The sequence below is a fragment of the Aspergillus wentii genome, assembly GCF_001890725.1.
Source record: "Aspergillus wentii DTO 134E9 unplaced genomic scaffold ASPWEscaffold_6, whole genome shotgun sequence".
NCBI classification, from domain to species: domain Eukaryota; kingdom Fungi; phylum Ascomycota; class Eurotiomycetes; order Eurotiales; family Aspergillaceae; genus Aspergillus; species Aspergillus wentii.
This window is the reverse complement of record NW_024467837.1, coordinates 1,498,667-1,514,230: the sequence shown is the minus strand read 5'-3', so window position 1 is coordinate 1,514,230 and position 15,564 is coordinate 1,498,667. Positions and strand designations below refer to the sequence as shown.

Genomic DNA, 15,564 nt, shown 5'->3' with positions numbered 1-15,564 from the left:
CACTAATCGTGGTCAGTGAGATGGTGGAATCGAGGGGAGGCCGTGAGAGCATCGCCGTTTATCCGGACTGCGCTTCGAGGCTCTTCTGGTCACCGGACCGGATTTCGTTTCTCCATCGCGAGAGCTTCTCGACAGTCGTCCACCACGAGGTCCCTCTTTCTGCCAGTCGCATTATGTTATAGAGCTGCTATATAGGCAAGATGGCCGCCGCCGCACCATCCCGTCCCTTCGATTACTTGGAAGGCCTGCCTGGGACGGTGTTCTTCAAGCTATACCAGCAGCCTTCCACCGCCCTAGCGATTTTCAGGCGCATGCTACCTGACCTTGGTATGCTACTGGCTTTATTATCTACATCACGGGTTGGCATTCGAAACTGATCTATTTCGCAGCAAAATGTTTTGTTATGGCACTTCTCTACCTCAAAGACCCTCTCCCTGCGGCGGATCTGGAGGTCTGGGTCAAGTCGGAGAGCTTAAAGTGAGCAACGTCATCTCCATGTTCTTTCCATTGTCTGCTAATGTATAATTCTCGCGTTACTCAAGAGAACGAGATAATGCACTCTCAATCCTGGGAAGACTGCATATCCTATCCAACACCCTCACATCGAATAACGTTCGCGCTTACATGGTTACCAATCCGTTTGCCGCTTCCCTTCGACAGGCCCTCACAGGGACTGAGCAGACACAGTCCTTTGGAGTTCTATCACAAATATCAAATGAAACATTGGTCTCGGTAGCCGATCTGGATGAGTACGCAAGACGCCAGTGGGAAGGGGTAATGGGATACATGGTGGGGACAAGCGGACTAAGCACTGAACGTGATATTGTCAGCTTGAGCAAAGGTGTGAAGCAGCTCCTCCAAGCCGGCCATTTGGTCGAAATAAGAGACCGTCGTGTAGAAATCACTCAGGACGGATTTTCTTTTGTTCTGCAAGATGTCGGCACGCAGGTCTGGCATATTCTGATCCTCTACGTCGAAAGCGCTGAAGCCATCGGGATGGATAGTGTCGAGGTTCTTTCCTTCATCTTCCTCTTGAGTAGTTTAGAGCTGGGCAAGTCGTACGAGAAAAAACACCTAACCTCCAATCAACACCGAACCTTGACCGATCTGTCGGACTTTGGGATTGTCTATCAGGAGACCCCGGATGCAAGCCATTTCTTCCCAACTCGTCTCGCAACCACCCTCACATCCGACTCCAGTGCTCTCAGCAATCCAATCTCTGGCTCCCTCTCCGGACCAACGGGGTCCTCGTCGAACAAGGCGGGCTCTGGATTCATCATCGTCGAAACCAATTACCGACTATATGCATACACCTCCTCGCCGCTCCAAATCTCCCTCCTTGCTCTTTTCACAACCTTAAAATACCGCTTCCCAAATCTGATCACTGGTAAAATCACACGCCAGTCTATACGTCGGGCTGTCGAAATGGGCATCACCGGTGATCAAATCATCTCGTACATATCAACGCACGCACACCCTCAAATGCGCAAGCATAATGCTTCCAAATCTTCATCCAACCAATCTGGACTCCCATCTGTTTTGCCTCCTACAGTGGTTGATCAAATTCGGCTCTGGCAGCTTGAACGAGACCGCGTTAAGGGAACCCCTGGATTCCTTTTCAAGGACTTCGTTAGCCTGTCCGAATACGAGGCGCCGTGTCGCTATGCAGAAGAAATCGGTGTTCTTGTGTGGAAATCAGATCGCAAACGTATGTTCTTTGTTACCAGACACGAACAGGTCGCGGCCTTTTTGCGGAGCAGGAAATAATTCAGGCTGCAATTTTATTTTGGGGTCAAGTCATATTGGAAATTGGCGCAATCAGATAGGTATGGTATGGCGTTTATAGAATCCCCGAGGGCATTTTACGAAATGATGATATTAGAAAACTTACACGTGGTGGTCCGTCTTCAGAGACTGTATTATAGGCAAAAGATATAAGGAAAAAGAGGCATCGAAGCATAAATTGGCGCAATTGAAGGAATTGTATTTTCTCTCACATTTACAATATGGGAAATCTATTCATATTCATCTACCTTTCATCTCGAAGAATCTCCCATCTAGAAATAAATCTTATGAAACCCCACAACACCTTGAGCATGATGAAGAGAAAATTGATAATGCATAGACCCAAAACGCCTCCCACCAATCCATGTTGTGATTTACCCCATTCCCAGGACATACCGTTCCAGTCAATCTGACGGAAAACTAAGCACCCCCGGCTTTCCGCCAGGCCATATGAACTATTTCATCCAACGACTCCCATGCAGAGCAATATACTCCTCTCGGAAATTACGAAGACTCGCGCTAGCCTGCTCCGTGGTGCAAACATTCTCTAGCACCATAAATGCCCGTTTGATATGATAGCTCGACAGGTCTGTATCTGGTTGTTTCAACGGACGAGAGTAACTGGACAGCATGCCGAAGCCGGTGGAGATATCTGGCTCGTTGAAGGAGTCTTCGTAATGGAAGGCATTGGTTAAGGTCATGAACCGACCAAGCCAGTATTGCCGAGGCTGCGATTCGGATACCTGGCAGGTGCCACCGGGGTGCGTGGTCAGCTTTTGCCTGGCACAGAGAATTCTAGTAGAGGCAGAGCTGGCTCTTGGTACCATTCTCTCAGCCTGATCCTTCTGTCTACCTCTTTCGAATTCACTGGGAATATGGCGTTCAACCGGTTCTTCGGGTTCAACAGCGTGTATGCCTAGTCTTGCCTTTTCGATGTTTCTCAGGTTCTCGGAATAATTCGACCACCGGTTCCTGTTTGAATTCATTTCGCCGCCTGGTTGGAACGCTATGTTTTCTTTGTTTGTGCAAGACTGGGCCTCCGTCAACTGGCCGTAAGGAAATGGTTGTTGGTGAAGACTGTTGCTTCTAGTTCGCACTTTCCTAAACGGCAGCTTCTTTGCATGACCTGGAAGCGGATTCCTCACTACACTGCCATTATAATCGACGGTGTGCTTCTCTAAGGGTCTTTCTCCAAGCGGCAGTTTCACTTGTTGTACAGGGAAGCTTGTCATTGTCTGTTTTGAAGTTCGATCCACAGTATTTCGGGACAAAAACTGGCATTGACGGTTGGATTCAACAGCACTGAAACAGGGGGTTGATCCTGATACTGGTAAAGGTATCATGGTGTGTGATCTTCTTTGTGGCATTCTTGCGGCGGTATTCTTTGGAATTGGTATACTGGGGAAATTCTCGTCGATGCCTTGTCCTTGGGACGGAGTACGTATTGGAGCTGTCTCCCAACCATACTGGTTTCCGTGGTTTCTAGTGTCTGAATATTTCCCACTTGGTTGCACCAGATGCATTTGTTCTGCCTTTCCTTTATCCGGGCCATTGCTCTTTTCAACGTTCTTCCTCAAGCTTGTGTGTCGTTTGCCCAAAGATGAAAGAACACTTCTTCTTCCTTCTTTTTGATATACTGCATGCGAATAAATCTCACCACCTGGTGGCTTACTTGGGGTCGGGATTCTCGAGTATGCTGGCTTTGAAGAACCCTTCGACGTCTGTGCCGGAAGATAAGTAGGACTTTTCAAGGCTTCTGCATTTGAAGCGGACTGCTGCAATTTAGGGTTCAGGCGTCGAATTCGCATCTTGGTTTTCTCCTCGAGGGCTTCCTTGCTCTTGATTCCACCATCTATGCCAGACACTCCCAAAGAGTATCCTTGAACAGATACTGGCAGTGAAACATGGCGGTAAGGGTGGGTTGCTTTCTTTCCCTGGAATGAAAGAAATCCACCAAATGGTGGGGGTTGTCTTCCAGTGCTCTGAAATGGCGGACCAAGTGAGAAAATACGACCAGCCTTGTGGTTGTTATTCCAGTCAGCCGATTTGCTGGTGTTTTCTTCTTCACATAACTGGCGATTATGACGGGTCCCAAAAGTATTCCTTCCAAGTATTTGCAGCGAACTGATCAGAGAGACTTTGCGGTTTTGCTTTTCACTCATGTTGGTATGGATTCCTGGTTGAGATGGAAAACGGTGAGTACTCGAGACTGGTTGGTTAGAAAGGAGATAGTAGATACGATTCTTACGATAATATCTGCAATTATAGTGAGTGTCAGACATGAGAGGGAGGAGAGAGGAGAGAGGAGAGAAGAGAGAAGAGAGAAGGGACTGGGACTGGGACTGGGACTGGGAATTTTCGAGTGCTGCTTCAACCTCCCCAGGACAATCAGGGAGAAAATTTGCCTTCAGATTTGCAAGTCTCTGATATTACATATCTTCTTATTATTTGCTATGCGCTTCCCTAATATATGAAAAAACACCATGCCACGCATCACCCGTGAATTCCCACTTCCAAAACAATTTATTCTTGAGGCACGAGAATACTTCCCTCAGACACTTTGACTGCGTTTCCCTTCAGCTCAACGCTGTCAATTTTGTTGTCCTCCTTCATCACCACTCCAACCCCAATCTCACTGCGTCTTCCCATTTCTACTCCTTGCACGACATCATACTGATAATTCCCGGCTTTACCCTCCACCAGTGTCAGATAGGACGTCAATCCACTTGCCGCACTTCCTGTTGCCGGGTCCTCGAGATTTCCCAGAATTCCTCTGGTTCGGATTATCGTCTTGCCTGTTAGAGAATCCTTGACGTTCCTCACGAAGAAATAAGTCAAGATGATACCAGACTCCCAGTCTTTATTGAGGTATCCACTGGTAGAGGAAGGAATCTCCCCATCTGCTGCAGTGGTTACAGCAGCAAGAGCTTCCGGGGAAGGCAGCTCGACATGAATCTGGCTCATACCCTTGACAATGGAGAAGATAGGGAAAGTAGCATCTGCTTGGATAAAAGGCTCCAGGGATCGGTGCAGGCGCAGAAGCTCACGGGCTGGGAATCGAGCCGCGTGGATGCGAGTATCGTGGGCAATTCTGGCAGCCACGGCATTTTGTCCAGCATGGAGGGTGATCGGGATATCCCCGGATTTGGTGGTCAATGTGTTCACATTCTCATCTCCATTTCCTTTCGAATGGCTCAGGAACCAAGATGCAGCTCCTATTGTTGGGTGGCCTGCGAAAGGAAGTTCACAAGATGTGGTGAAGATATCGATGGTGCGCTTCGGTCCGTTGTCAGCGTGTACGAAGATCGTCTCTGACAGGTTGAATTCGCGGGCAATTGCCTGCTTCTGATTTTGTGTCAGACTGTTGGCTGTGAATCCATCCTTGCTGGGAAGAAAGACGACAGCAAGGGGGTTGCCGGAGTATGGCTGGGATGTAAAGACATCCAGAGTGACAAATTGAGCTTGTTGGGCCATGGCAAGTTGTTCTATCCCACGCACTTGGAAGGATTAAACAAATGCAACTGACTGGAAGGTATATTTGAAAAGAAAAAAAGAAACCGAATGCTCTTCACGGCAAATAACGGCTTTATAAGATAGTGGCGCTTGACCCGCTCTCGGCAGTCTTGAGTCATAGTCGATAACAATATATCCAAGGTACAACCAAATGATATTGATCGCTTTGCCGAGATGCTCCACATGATGAACGATCAGCTTCTTATGCAATGGTATTAATTACACAAATACCCATAACTATTTCTAAGTCCAGACCCAAAACGCCTCATCAGGTCATTAGAACATGTTCAACTCCAGCCATACGCGCTATTCCGAGTCGCTCTCAATAACAAAACCACCTCGCATGCGTCTTCGCGACGGTGCAGCCTGTGGCGCATCTTCATCGTCATCACCATTATCGGCCGTAGCAGATGCAGTGTGTGCATCCGATTTAGGGTCAAGAGAAGGAATGTCCAGTTGCCTCTCGCGGTCTCGACTGAAAGCAAGATCATCATCAAAATTCAGATCATCCTCCTCAGAGGTAAGAAGCATATCCTCATCATTCCCGGCATCACCGGGCAAAAGCCGTTGTGACTGAGCATCTGTCCCAGCCATAACAATGTCGTCGTCTTCGTCAACTTCAACGCCCTGTTGTTTGCGACGCTGCCGCTTGCTTTGCGCCTCCGTGCCTTGGGAATTGCGCTTGCGGCCACTCTTCTTCTTGCCCTTCTTACCACCTGTTTCCTCCATGACCCCAGTAAGCAAGGCCCTCTTCACTCGTTCGGCTTGATCTTTCCGTGTCTGTTCCTCAAGGGAGAAAAACTCCTTGTCCGCTTCCGCGTCACTTTCCTCATCACTGGCGTGGATATACAAATCACTCTTTATCTTTGCCTGTCGAGCCAGGGCATTTTCCAATCGTGACCGACGGCGCTCCTCCAGAGTTTCTTCATCCAGTGGCTCGCTCTCCTCTTCATGCCGTTTCTTCTTGCGCTTTTTCTTCAATTCATCGAGTGCGTTTGCTTTAGATCGAGAATTTGGTGGGAAAAGGGGCCCATCTGGCACATCATCTTCGCCTTCTGAATCAGACCCAAAGGTAACATCCAGCGTTGATCCATACTTGTCGCCCTTTGCATTGCCATTATTCTTGCGTCGAAGCATCTGGCGAGGGTCTTGATCGGGATCTTCCGAAACGGGTTTATCGAGACCCTGGTCGATTAATAGTTTCATGTTGTGGAGATCTTTTGATGACAACGCTGACGGAACAATCCAGGACGCTCCAGGCACATCTTCCATTCCAAGCCGTTCAAGCTTGATCAATGTCATGAGGAGGCGAAGTTTGGCATTTGAAAACATTGCTTGTTTACAGGAGTCGTCGGGTGGCGTGATGGCTGGTTTACAAGTTAGAAGCTATCAATTGAGCAGAATTGATTAAAAAAGACTTACCAATCATTGGGTTAGGGATGTTCGGTGGCGCTTCAGACTCAGCTCGTCGGGCTTCATCCTGAGCTTCCCAAGACTCTCTTTCTTCGGCGGCCGAACCCAACACTTCACTGATCCATTTGACCAGGCCAGACTCCTCATCCTTCACGAGCGCAGTTACCACAATACCCAATTTTTCTTCAGTTGTCGCGGCCTCCTTAGGATGGACTTCAAGCTCAGCTGGGGCTCTTTTTACGGTGGACATAGTTTGCTTTTCATGTCCATATTCGAGGTAGAATACTGTTGAGTTGATCTTGCTAAACAAAAGTTCTGTTATTAGTGCCGGACGCTGTTCAAGCTTCTTGACCAAACGTCTTATAAGCTGTCGAACCAATTCCTCCCACTCCCTGAAGATCGGTTTGCTTGAATCTAAAGCACCAGGACCTTTAATCATCCTGTAGAAGAGGTTGATTATGTCGACCCGGAATAGCAAGACACTCAGTTCCTGTTTGAAAGCTATCCGATAAAAGTAGCGGTGGACGCGTTTCAATTGTTCCGTGTCCAGTTCTTTATAAAATCTCGTGAAAGCGATGAAGGTATCAACACATTTTTGGTTGCAGAACTTGGCCGCAAATCGCGTGAAATCAAATTTGCGTTCTCTGGAAACTCTTTCAGCTTCCTCTTCCTCTTCATCCTCAGATGCGTGATCTTCATTATCTTCATTGTTGTCCTCGCCTGATTTTTGTGCTTGCTTCTGCTTGCGCTTAGCCCGTCGACGAGAGCGCACTTGCATATCAGCATTCTCTTTGGAATAGCGCTCCAGCATGCGAAGGAAGACATGTGCAAGTTCTGTACACGCATCAAGATAGCCAAATCCTTGATCCTTGAACCCACGGATGATGGATAATATGCGGTCATGAGTGGTCTCCTCATAGAAAATTCGGTTCTGGATATTTTCGGCAATTTCTTGGTCGTCTTCGAGAGGTGACTGGGCCATTTCCTGTACAGTCAATAATATATGCGTGAAACAACGCATTTGTGCATTGAGATCCTCCCAGTCTTTTTGGTCAAAGCTATGTTGCATCGATCGGTTTAAAAAGATGAAAGTTTCCTGGTTGAGGACACTAGCAACAAGACCAAAGCTATCTGGTTCCACCTCCTTGAGGTCCTTCGAATCCTGCGTGCGCAGCTGGCGTTGACGGAGACGCCGTGTGCGCTCTGCCTGAAGGAACCAGGCAACGACATAGAAGAACTGGCGTGAATTGATATCCACAATACGATCGGCCTCACGTTCAATTGCTTTGCGTACGTGGGTGAGAAGAGGGTTGAATCCCGAATCCAAGAACTCCTCCACAAACATCCGCAGATTTTTAGATGCTGTTGAAGAAAGATGGGCTGGCGTATTGAAATCATTGTTCACCCTCATTTCTTGCTGTTTTCGACGTGGCTGGGGCTTGTTCCACTTTTTAGTCTGGTCCATCTTGTTTAACGTTGCCTGGCCATCCTTAAGGACATCCTGCCCTGAGACGGTGGAAACTTTAGCATCGTCCCGTTTGACCCAAATCATTGTCCCGAACCGACCATGTCGTGTCGGTGCGTTTTTAGCGTATTCTCTCCGCAAAGACGATTCTTTCTGTAGGAGACCACCAAGCTCATCTGTGCGTTTGGCTGTTCGCTGGGCATCATCCATGAACAATTTCTCCACATTGACACCCTTTATGATATGGAACAGAATTTCAAGAAGAACCACATCCTGTAAGTTGAAGTCATCACCAACGTTGGAGCACATGGTGAGGAGTAGAGCAAATGCATCCTGTTGTTGAAATACATTGATTGTTGCGGATCTTGATGTTTCCTCCTCCTCACCTTCCGCTGCCAAACGAGTATTGGGGGCGATGAGCGCAAGATTCCGGAGCAGATAGAGCATCAGTTTGAGAATGCCTTCGTCTCGGGCCGTTCGTTCAGATCGAGGCATGGCCATGCTCGGAAGAGCAATCCGTATGATGGTTCGAATGAGGTTCGAGTTTGCATGACTTAGGATCCCACGCTTATATTGAACTTGGGCTTGTTGTATATAGGGAGTATGGCGATGATGATTGACAGTCATTTCATTATGCAATTCCAGCGGCCAGGTCAGAGGTACCAGCAACTCCACTGTTCACTATTAGACTATCACCTTTGCGGATATCCACCGGGGGGAGAATCAGTTCAAGTCACTCACAGCATGCCAATGCAATTCTAGACATATGTTTGCTCTTCTGGCCATTATTCCACCAGGCCGATAGAATCGGTACGAGATCGCCGTTCACAAGATTCGCCTCTCCCAGACATCGAGCCACATCCATCCGGTTGTTTTTTTCATCGTATAGCTTCAGCCATCGCTTGATATCTCGCAGACATGCCAAAGAATCGTCTCCGAGGACATATTGATCAGCATCTTCGCCATTGAACCCTCCTAGCTGCAACACTTGTCAGAGCCACCAACCAAAAAAGAAGACAGTAGGGAATGGAACTGATCAAACTCACCGCGGTAACAAGACTATACACATGAGCACGGACATCTGGGTCAACGACCTGAACAGTCTGGCCAAAAGGCACCGCTTCGTCATCCATGATGGCCACTTCACCGTCGTTGCGGTCGTCGCCCTTGTTGATATCGCCGTTGGCAGCGACAATCTTCCATCTGACGCGCGAACCAATGGCCACGCGCCATGCACGCGTCCACGAGTTAAGAGCGACCGCGGAAGTCGGAGAAAATTCTCCCACCGACGAGCCGAGGATAGCCGATGACGTCGAATCACATGATAACTGCTGTGTACAAGTTAATTAGAGTAGAGGATCACCACCTCCAGCATTCTTCCTTGCTTCTTCATTGCTGTTATTTGTGAACGGTTTCTGTTCTTTTTGGAGTTTGCCAACCCACCATAATCATGTTGTCGTCGTCTCTCAGAGTCCTCTCCTACAGAGGCCCCTCAATGGCCTCCCGGGCCTTCAGCACCACTTCTGCGGCATATGCTGCCGAGGTTAAGAAGCTGGGTGTGATCGGAGCAGGCCAAATGGTCGGTGGGATTCCCAAACAATAATCAACATTTGTGATGCTAATCATTGACATTAGGGGCTTGGAATTGCTCTCGTTGCTGCTCAAAAAGCTCAAGTCCCCGTTAGCCTGATCGATAACTCGCAGGCATCTCTCGATAAGGGTCTTAAGTTTGCCGGTAAGGATGAACCGCTCGGCTTATTTTCGATTTGATCGATTTAGAGGAGCCTCAAATAACACATATCTGCTCTGGTTTTAGATAAACTCCTCGCCAAGGATGTTTCCAAGGAGCGTCTTACCCAAGATGCCGCAGATGCTGCTCGCGCTCTCATCACCCCCAGTGTGAAGATGGACGACCTCTCGTCGGTGGACTTTATCATCGAAGCTGTTCCCGAAATCACAGAACTCAAAACCTCGATCTTTTCCCAGATTTCTCAAATCGCACCCAAGCACGCTATTCTTGCTACCAACACCTCGTCCATCTCCATCACCAAGATTGCCGCCGCCACTACAACAAATCCTACCGATTTGCAAGCCCCCTCCCGTGTTATCTCCACGCATTTCATGAACCCAGTTCCGATCCAGAAGGGTGTTGAGATTATCGCAGGTTTGCAGACTTCGCAGGAGACAATCGACACGGCTATCACGTTCGTGCAACGCATGGGCAAGATAGCATCTGTCTCGGCTGATTCGCCTGGCTTCCTTGCCAACCGTATTCTCATGCCCTATATCAATGAGGCTGTTATCTGCCTTGAGACCGGAGTTGGTGGTCGTGAAGATATCGATAATATCATGAAGAATGGAACTAACGTGCCCATGGGACCTCTGACATTGGCAGACTTCATTGGACTTGATACTTGCCTTGCCATCATGAATGTTTTGCATCAAGAGACAGGAGACAGTAAGTACAGACCCTCTGGCCTGCTGAAGAGAATGGTCGATGCGGGCTGGATGGGCAAGAAGACCGGAAAGGGCTTTTACAACTACTGATAGATTGCCTTGTGGGAAAATAATATGTGATATCCTTGGTGTATGCTACGATCTTGTATAAACATCCCCATATATATTTACGAGAACGTGAAACGGCTCCAAACAACTAAGCACTTATGATGTTTCTACAAATTAGTGTGTCTTCATGGATGCAATTTTGGTACAATTGTGTTCCAGGTATCTATCTATATTCTATCTATTTTTAACAAAGGAAATTTTCGTAGAGATTCGTTCAAGATTTCCAACTCCTCCCAATACCGTTAATCATCATATCCATTCCTGCATGACTGGATAGAATTCGCCGCCTCGAGTTTCGACAAAGCTCAGATCTTCCAATCCATTTCCACTGTTGATAAGATCCTGTCGATATTTCTCGAGCAAATCCTCTCGCTTAGCGACAACCTGATCAAACCAAAAGCGATCATAAACGCAGGTCTGCACCAGTGATCGCAGGGCAGCCTTGACCAGCTTTTGTTCTGTCCTCCATTGCATCTTCAGTGCAGACTCCAATGCTCCTCGCTCAATCGACGTCTCTTTCTTATTGTCTGCGAGTGCTTGCTGGTGGTCCTCGATGAGTCTTAGTTTCTCCTCCCTTTGCATGCCTCGAAGTTTGGCAAGCACCGCCGATTCTCGATATTCGGCTTCAGCGGTTGGCAGACCCCGGTAAAGACGGGGGAACCTGACAATCAACGAGTCTTCCTCTTCTTTATGCTCTAATTCCATATTCTGGATATCGGCCTTTTGTGCTGCGACCAATCGTTGGAACCGGGTTTCGATGCTCCACTGATGTTTCTCCATCACTTGTCGTCGTTCCCTATCCAATCTTTCTCCCTCTGCCTTTTGTTGTGACAGAAACACATATACTTCCTCTCTTTGCCGATGGATCAGACGTTCCTGTTGGAGTCTGTTTATTTCTGAGAGGAATTCACCCAGAATCCTGGCTCTTTCGTCGATTTCGAGTCTGCGATGGGATTCTCTAGGGTCGATGCCTTCTTGCTCCTGGCTGCGTTGTTCATTGCCTTGGAGCTGTTCGCGCCTTTGTCTTTCCTCGTTCTCTTCCCTTTCGGCGTACTCGATTGCCATGACCACTGCGGCAAGCTCGGTTTCCTGGTTTCTATCCAGGTTTCCACCTCCGCCGACCGCAAGCTGGAGGAAATCATTTTGTCTTTCCCCTGATACGACACAAGTGCACGACTCCCATGGACTGCCGCATTTATAACTTTGATCTGTTAGCTCATGCTATTCGGAGCAAACGAGAAGGAGACTTACCAAAATTGTGCCTTGCATCGACAGGTGATTTGATGGCACCCAAATGTCAGCTCCACCATTGCACCACAATTGTAGCATCTTTGCCACTTTTGAAGCCGTGCTTCTTCCAGAAAGATCGCTAACCCGGGATCCTCAGAACATTCTTCGTTGGAATGGGCAATGTTGCGGCAACTCGAACAAATAATCGCACTGCAGTGCGGACATACTTGTGACGGAGACTCGCTCTCCAGGGCCTTTGGTGGTATCCATTTTCCACAATTGGCCTCGGGGCAGTACCAGCGATCCGCAACAGGCGTCTCATACTCATCCAATTTTGACGAGTAAATGGCTTTGGTCTCTGGGGCCAAAACTGAAAGAACTTTCTTCGATGGTACGTCCTGGGAGCAACATTTGGGCGGAAACAATCCTTCATCCGCAATGCTTATGAGTACCATTCGGTTGAAGCATGGTGTGCAATATTTGTGTCGGCAAGGGAGGTTTATCAAGTCCTTCGTAGGTATTTTGTCAAGGCAGCTCACACAGTTCCTATTTTAAAGTCAGTGTACTGTACTAAGCATGATGACTGCGGGAATATTCACTCACTCCTTTGATGACGACGACATACGCCTCAGGAGACGTTTCATAAACTTCACTCCACGACGAGAGATGGAAGGGGATCTTTCGTGATGTGCTGGGGGGTTCGATAGATTGGAGTCATCAGAGGATGCGCATACGTTGGGTGTTTGGTCGACCAGTTCGTTCTCCACGGCTTGCTCAATAGGGGCTTCTGGTTCTTGTTCCTCCACAGCACTGTTTGCTACCATTGCGCTAGCCCTTTGGACTTCCTCGTGTGGAATATGACCTTCTTTGTCCGTTGAGTCCCGGATAATATGCGCAATGACTGTGGGAAGCTTAAGCGGGAGCATCTCCAGCTCCGGAGGGCAGGGCTGTTGAAGCCATCCGTTCTCAGACTCGACGTATATTGTCTGCGAATCGTTGACTGCCGGGAGTCCCGGCCACTCGGACAGATGGCTTTTGTTGGGAGGAGTCATATTGGCATTCGCAGTTGCGGGGGTTGATGAGTCGAACGTCATGATCGGTTATCTAAAAGGTTGTCTTGCAGTGGTTGGCTGATATACAAGACGTCGATCAAGATAGCTCGATTGGCAAGTCTGTCTATGGAACTCTCATGGGTAGGTTGTGCGAAGACAATGGCCTCATAATCTCGTCGGTCTTTTTTTTAAAAAAGAGGGAAAGTGAGCCAATTATTTATACAGTTAAACTAAACACATCGATGTCATCCAGGTATCAACACGGGCTGTCCAACTGTATCATCGGACAGGCCTCTCCTGGCGTGCCACATGTCCAGGGCTCCCCATTACTCTATCATGACCATCCCATATGCCGTGCCTGTCCCTGACAGGCTAATAAAAAAGAGGTGCCAGCGTTTGTCCGTCATTTTTACTGCAGGATTTTTGGGCCGCAACAACCCGATCGGTCGTGACCGTCTTTTGTCAATTAAGCAACGCATAACATTGGGGGGTTGCGAACGACAGGTGTGAGTCATGGGTTGTTGTTGTTGTTGTTCAAAGTGTCGGTCACCAACGTGTAAGCCTGAACTGGGGGACTGCGGGGCAGAAGCGACTATCACTCCCCAAACCTCAATATTAGTGGCCACCGGTATTCAAGAAACCCTCTGAGTCAATATGTTCGATTGTATAAGGCAGTATTGTTATTGGGAAAGGGCAAGAAAGCATAAGATGAAAATTAAGGATATTCAGAAGGGAGGCCTCTTCGCTGTCTCGAGTCCACTACTCCATACGAGATTCTCACAGACAAGTGTACTGTTGCTCATCAACATGTCAAATTCAAGGGTATCATGGACAATTGCAGCATGGAAAGAGTATCTATCTATCATGCCAAATAACCAGTAGTCAACTCCACGTATAATCAACCGAAACTCCAACCTGTGCAAATCACATATCATCTCGCCAGTTGCCAGAAAACTTGGAGGCAATGGCCGAAGATCCATACTCCTGGTATTCCTGGCGCGTGATTGCCACCTTCTTCAGTTCCTCTTTATTGGTTGCGAAACGCGATGCCCCGAGCCAGGTAAATACGGTAGGGCTGGTTGCGATCCATTAGCATGGGTACCAGGGCATGTAAGATGAAGAACTCACTCTTTGGGCCTTCGGACTCTCACAACACATTCTGCCGAGGCGATCTGACGCAATTCGGTTTCCCTGAAAGGTATGAGCGGGTGGTCAGGAACCAGAAGAATAGATGGGGCTTACAATCTTTCCAAAAACCCAGGGAATAAGGAATTGCCACCAACAACCAGAACATTTGCCAGAAAAGCAGGATGCAGTCCTGTGGGTAAGACGGACAAACTTTGAAGAACGATATCCGGTATACCCGCCTGTTTCATACCGATGTCACTCGGCGTAAATAAGATCTCTGGCACAGTGAAGCGTTCGTTGCCCAAGACCAACACATCCTCAGATAATACATCGGCGTTGCCACCTGACAGTGCGCCCTTCCTCTTCTTAGCATTCAGGAGAGGGTCGTGAGGCCGAACAAGCCCTTTTCTGGCAGCGTTGGGATCTGGGAGGACATAATCCACCATGACACCTTCACTAGGCTCGGGTTGGCCGCGTTTCCGATTGCCTTTCCACGTCTTTTCTAGGTCATTAGGAAAATTGTTGCTTACGAAGCAGACAGCTTCCTTGACCTCATTCATGATGTATGTCTCGTCAACCATATTATATTGCCTCATCGACACCATTTCCTTGAGATAGTTTGTAAGATGTTTTCCTCCGATATCGAGTCTACGAATGCCACGTTGAATAGGCTGTCCCTTGTAGACTGGGGTCACTGTAGTGTGCGAATAACCGGAATCGACAACCATTAGGCATTCGGTAGGCAAAACCGCCGAATCGGAGCTTTGTGAGATGGGATCCCCAAACAAGGACTGTACATCGTTCCAAGCATTTAACGATGAGCCTATCGAAGCAGAGAATAGTGTGTTAGAATTGAGTTTGAACAGCAAGATCCAAGCAGCCAGACAGATAATCTCCGATTCATCTTACCTAGACATCTGAGATACCCCCCAAATCCCCACTCTTCCATGACAATCTCATCTGCGTTCTTCTGTAGCGCCGGTAAAGCATTCGGCGCCTCAGTAAGTATGAGTGTCGTTTCTTCCGGGTTTGCAATCCGGAATTCTTTACTCCGCACAGTCTTTTCATCAAAAAACGAATGCTCCCAGATTTCCTTCTGTGCTTCCCAGTTCACAATATATCCTTTTTCCACAGGGCGACGAAATGCCATCTCATTCCAATCAGTGACGTGGGTCAATAATTGCGAACCGATATAGACATGGTTTCCACGAGTTTTTGCGAGAGCATTGGGTATCATTGTGCAGGATGATAGCGCCCGGGCTTCATCTTCTGGGGGAGGGAAATCCGCCGCGTAGCCCGCTTTCATGGTGTATGCGCCATTGTCGATGATGAAGGTCTTCTCCGGTAGGGGCTGCACTTTGGCTATCGAGTTTCTCGCGGGGGCGCGGGGTTTAGTCGTCCCCATTTTGTGGA

The 15,564-nt window shown here is 48.2% G+C and overlaps 7 protein-coding genes across 7 annotated transcripts; 2 read left to right on the top strand and 5 right to left on the bottom strand.

Annotated features, from left to right (window-relative positions):
• Position 1: 1 nt before the first annotated feature.
• On the top strand, positions 2-1,973 carry ASPWEDRAFT_43231 (TFIIH/NER complex subunit TFB2). Its single transcript, XM_040835988.1, has 4 exons — positions 2-327; positions 390-477; positions 543-1,826; positions 1,912-1,973. The coding sequence occupies exons 1-3, from the start codon at positions 201-203 to the stop codon at positions 1,765-1,767; spliced, it is 1,440 nt and encodes a 479-aa protein (XP_040686840.1). The 5' UTR covers positions 2-200; the 3' UTR covers positions 1,768-1,826; positions 1,912-1,973.
• ASPWEDRAFT_70756 (uncharacterized protein) lies at positions 1,961-3,970 on the bottom strand. The gene has a single exon (XM_040839146.1). It carries the CDS (start codon positions 3,945-3,947, stop codon positions 2,241-2,243), a length of 1,707 nt encoding a protein of 568 aa, XP_040686839.1. The 5' UTR covers positions 3,948-3,970; the 3' UTR covers positions 1,961-2,240.
• A 194-nt stretch (positions 3,971-4,164) lies between these two features.
• Positions 4,165-5,422, bottom strand: ASPWEDRAFT_611006 (PhzF family phenazine biosynthesis protein). The gene has a single exon (XM_040838559.1). The coding sequence runs from the start codon at positions 5,257-5,259 to the stop codon at positions 4,309-4,311; it is 951 nt and encodes a 316-aa protein (XP_040686838.1). The 5' UTR covers positions 5,260-5,422; the 3' UTR covers positions 4,165-4,308.
• A 182-nt stretch (positions 5,423-5,604) lies between these two features.
• tof1 (putative DNA repair protein (Tof1)) lies at positions 5,605-9,309 on the bottom strand (the record flags this gene model as incomplete). Its single annotated transcript, XM_040828542.1, has 4 exons — positions 5,605-6,665; positions 6,721-8,850; positions 8,918-9,155; positions 9,223-9,309. The coding sequence occupies 4 exons, from the start codon at positions 9,307-9,309 to the stop codon at positions 5,605-5,607; spliced, it is 3,516 nt and encodes a 1,171-aa protein (XP_040686837.1).
• Positions 9,310-9,571: 262 nt separating this feature from the next.
• Positions 9,572-10,897, top strand: ASPWEDRAFT_43229 (3-hydroxyacyl-CoA dehydrogenase family protein). The gene is made up of 3 exons (XM_040835987.1): positions 9,572-9,755; positions 9,812-9,911; positions 9,993-10,897. The coding sequence occupies exons 1-3, from the start codon at positions 9,672-9,674 to the stop codon at positions 10,721-10,723; spliced, it is 915 nt and encodes a 304-aa protein (XP_040686836.1). The 5' UTR covers positions 9,572-9,671; the 3' UTR covers positions 10,724-10,897.
• Positions 10,898-10,990: 93 nt separating this feature from the next.
• On the bottom strand, positions 10,991-13,065 carry ASPWEDRAFT_174580 (uncharacterized protein; the record flags this gene model as incomplete). The annotated part of the gene is made up of 3 exons (XM_040831242.1): positions 10,991-11,942; positions 11,993-12,517; positions 12,575-13,065. 3 exons carry the CDS (start codon positions 13,063-13,065, stop codon positions 10,991-10,993), a joined length of 1,968 nt encoding a protein of 655 aa, XP_040686835.1.
• Positions 13,066-13,947: 882 nt separating this feature from the next.
• arp6 (actin family protein) lies at positions 13,948-15,556 on the bottom strand (the record flags this gene model as incomplete). Its single annotated transcript, XM_040828511.1, has 4 exons — positions 13,948-14,098; positions 14,152-14,214; positions 14,266-14,974; positions 15,061-15,556. 4 exons carry the CDS (start codon positions 15,554-15,556, stop codon positions 13,948-13,950), a joined length of 1,419 nt encoding a protein of 472 aa, XP_040686834.1.
• Positions 15,557-15,564: the final 8 nt, after the last annotated feature.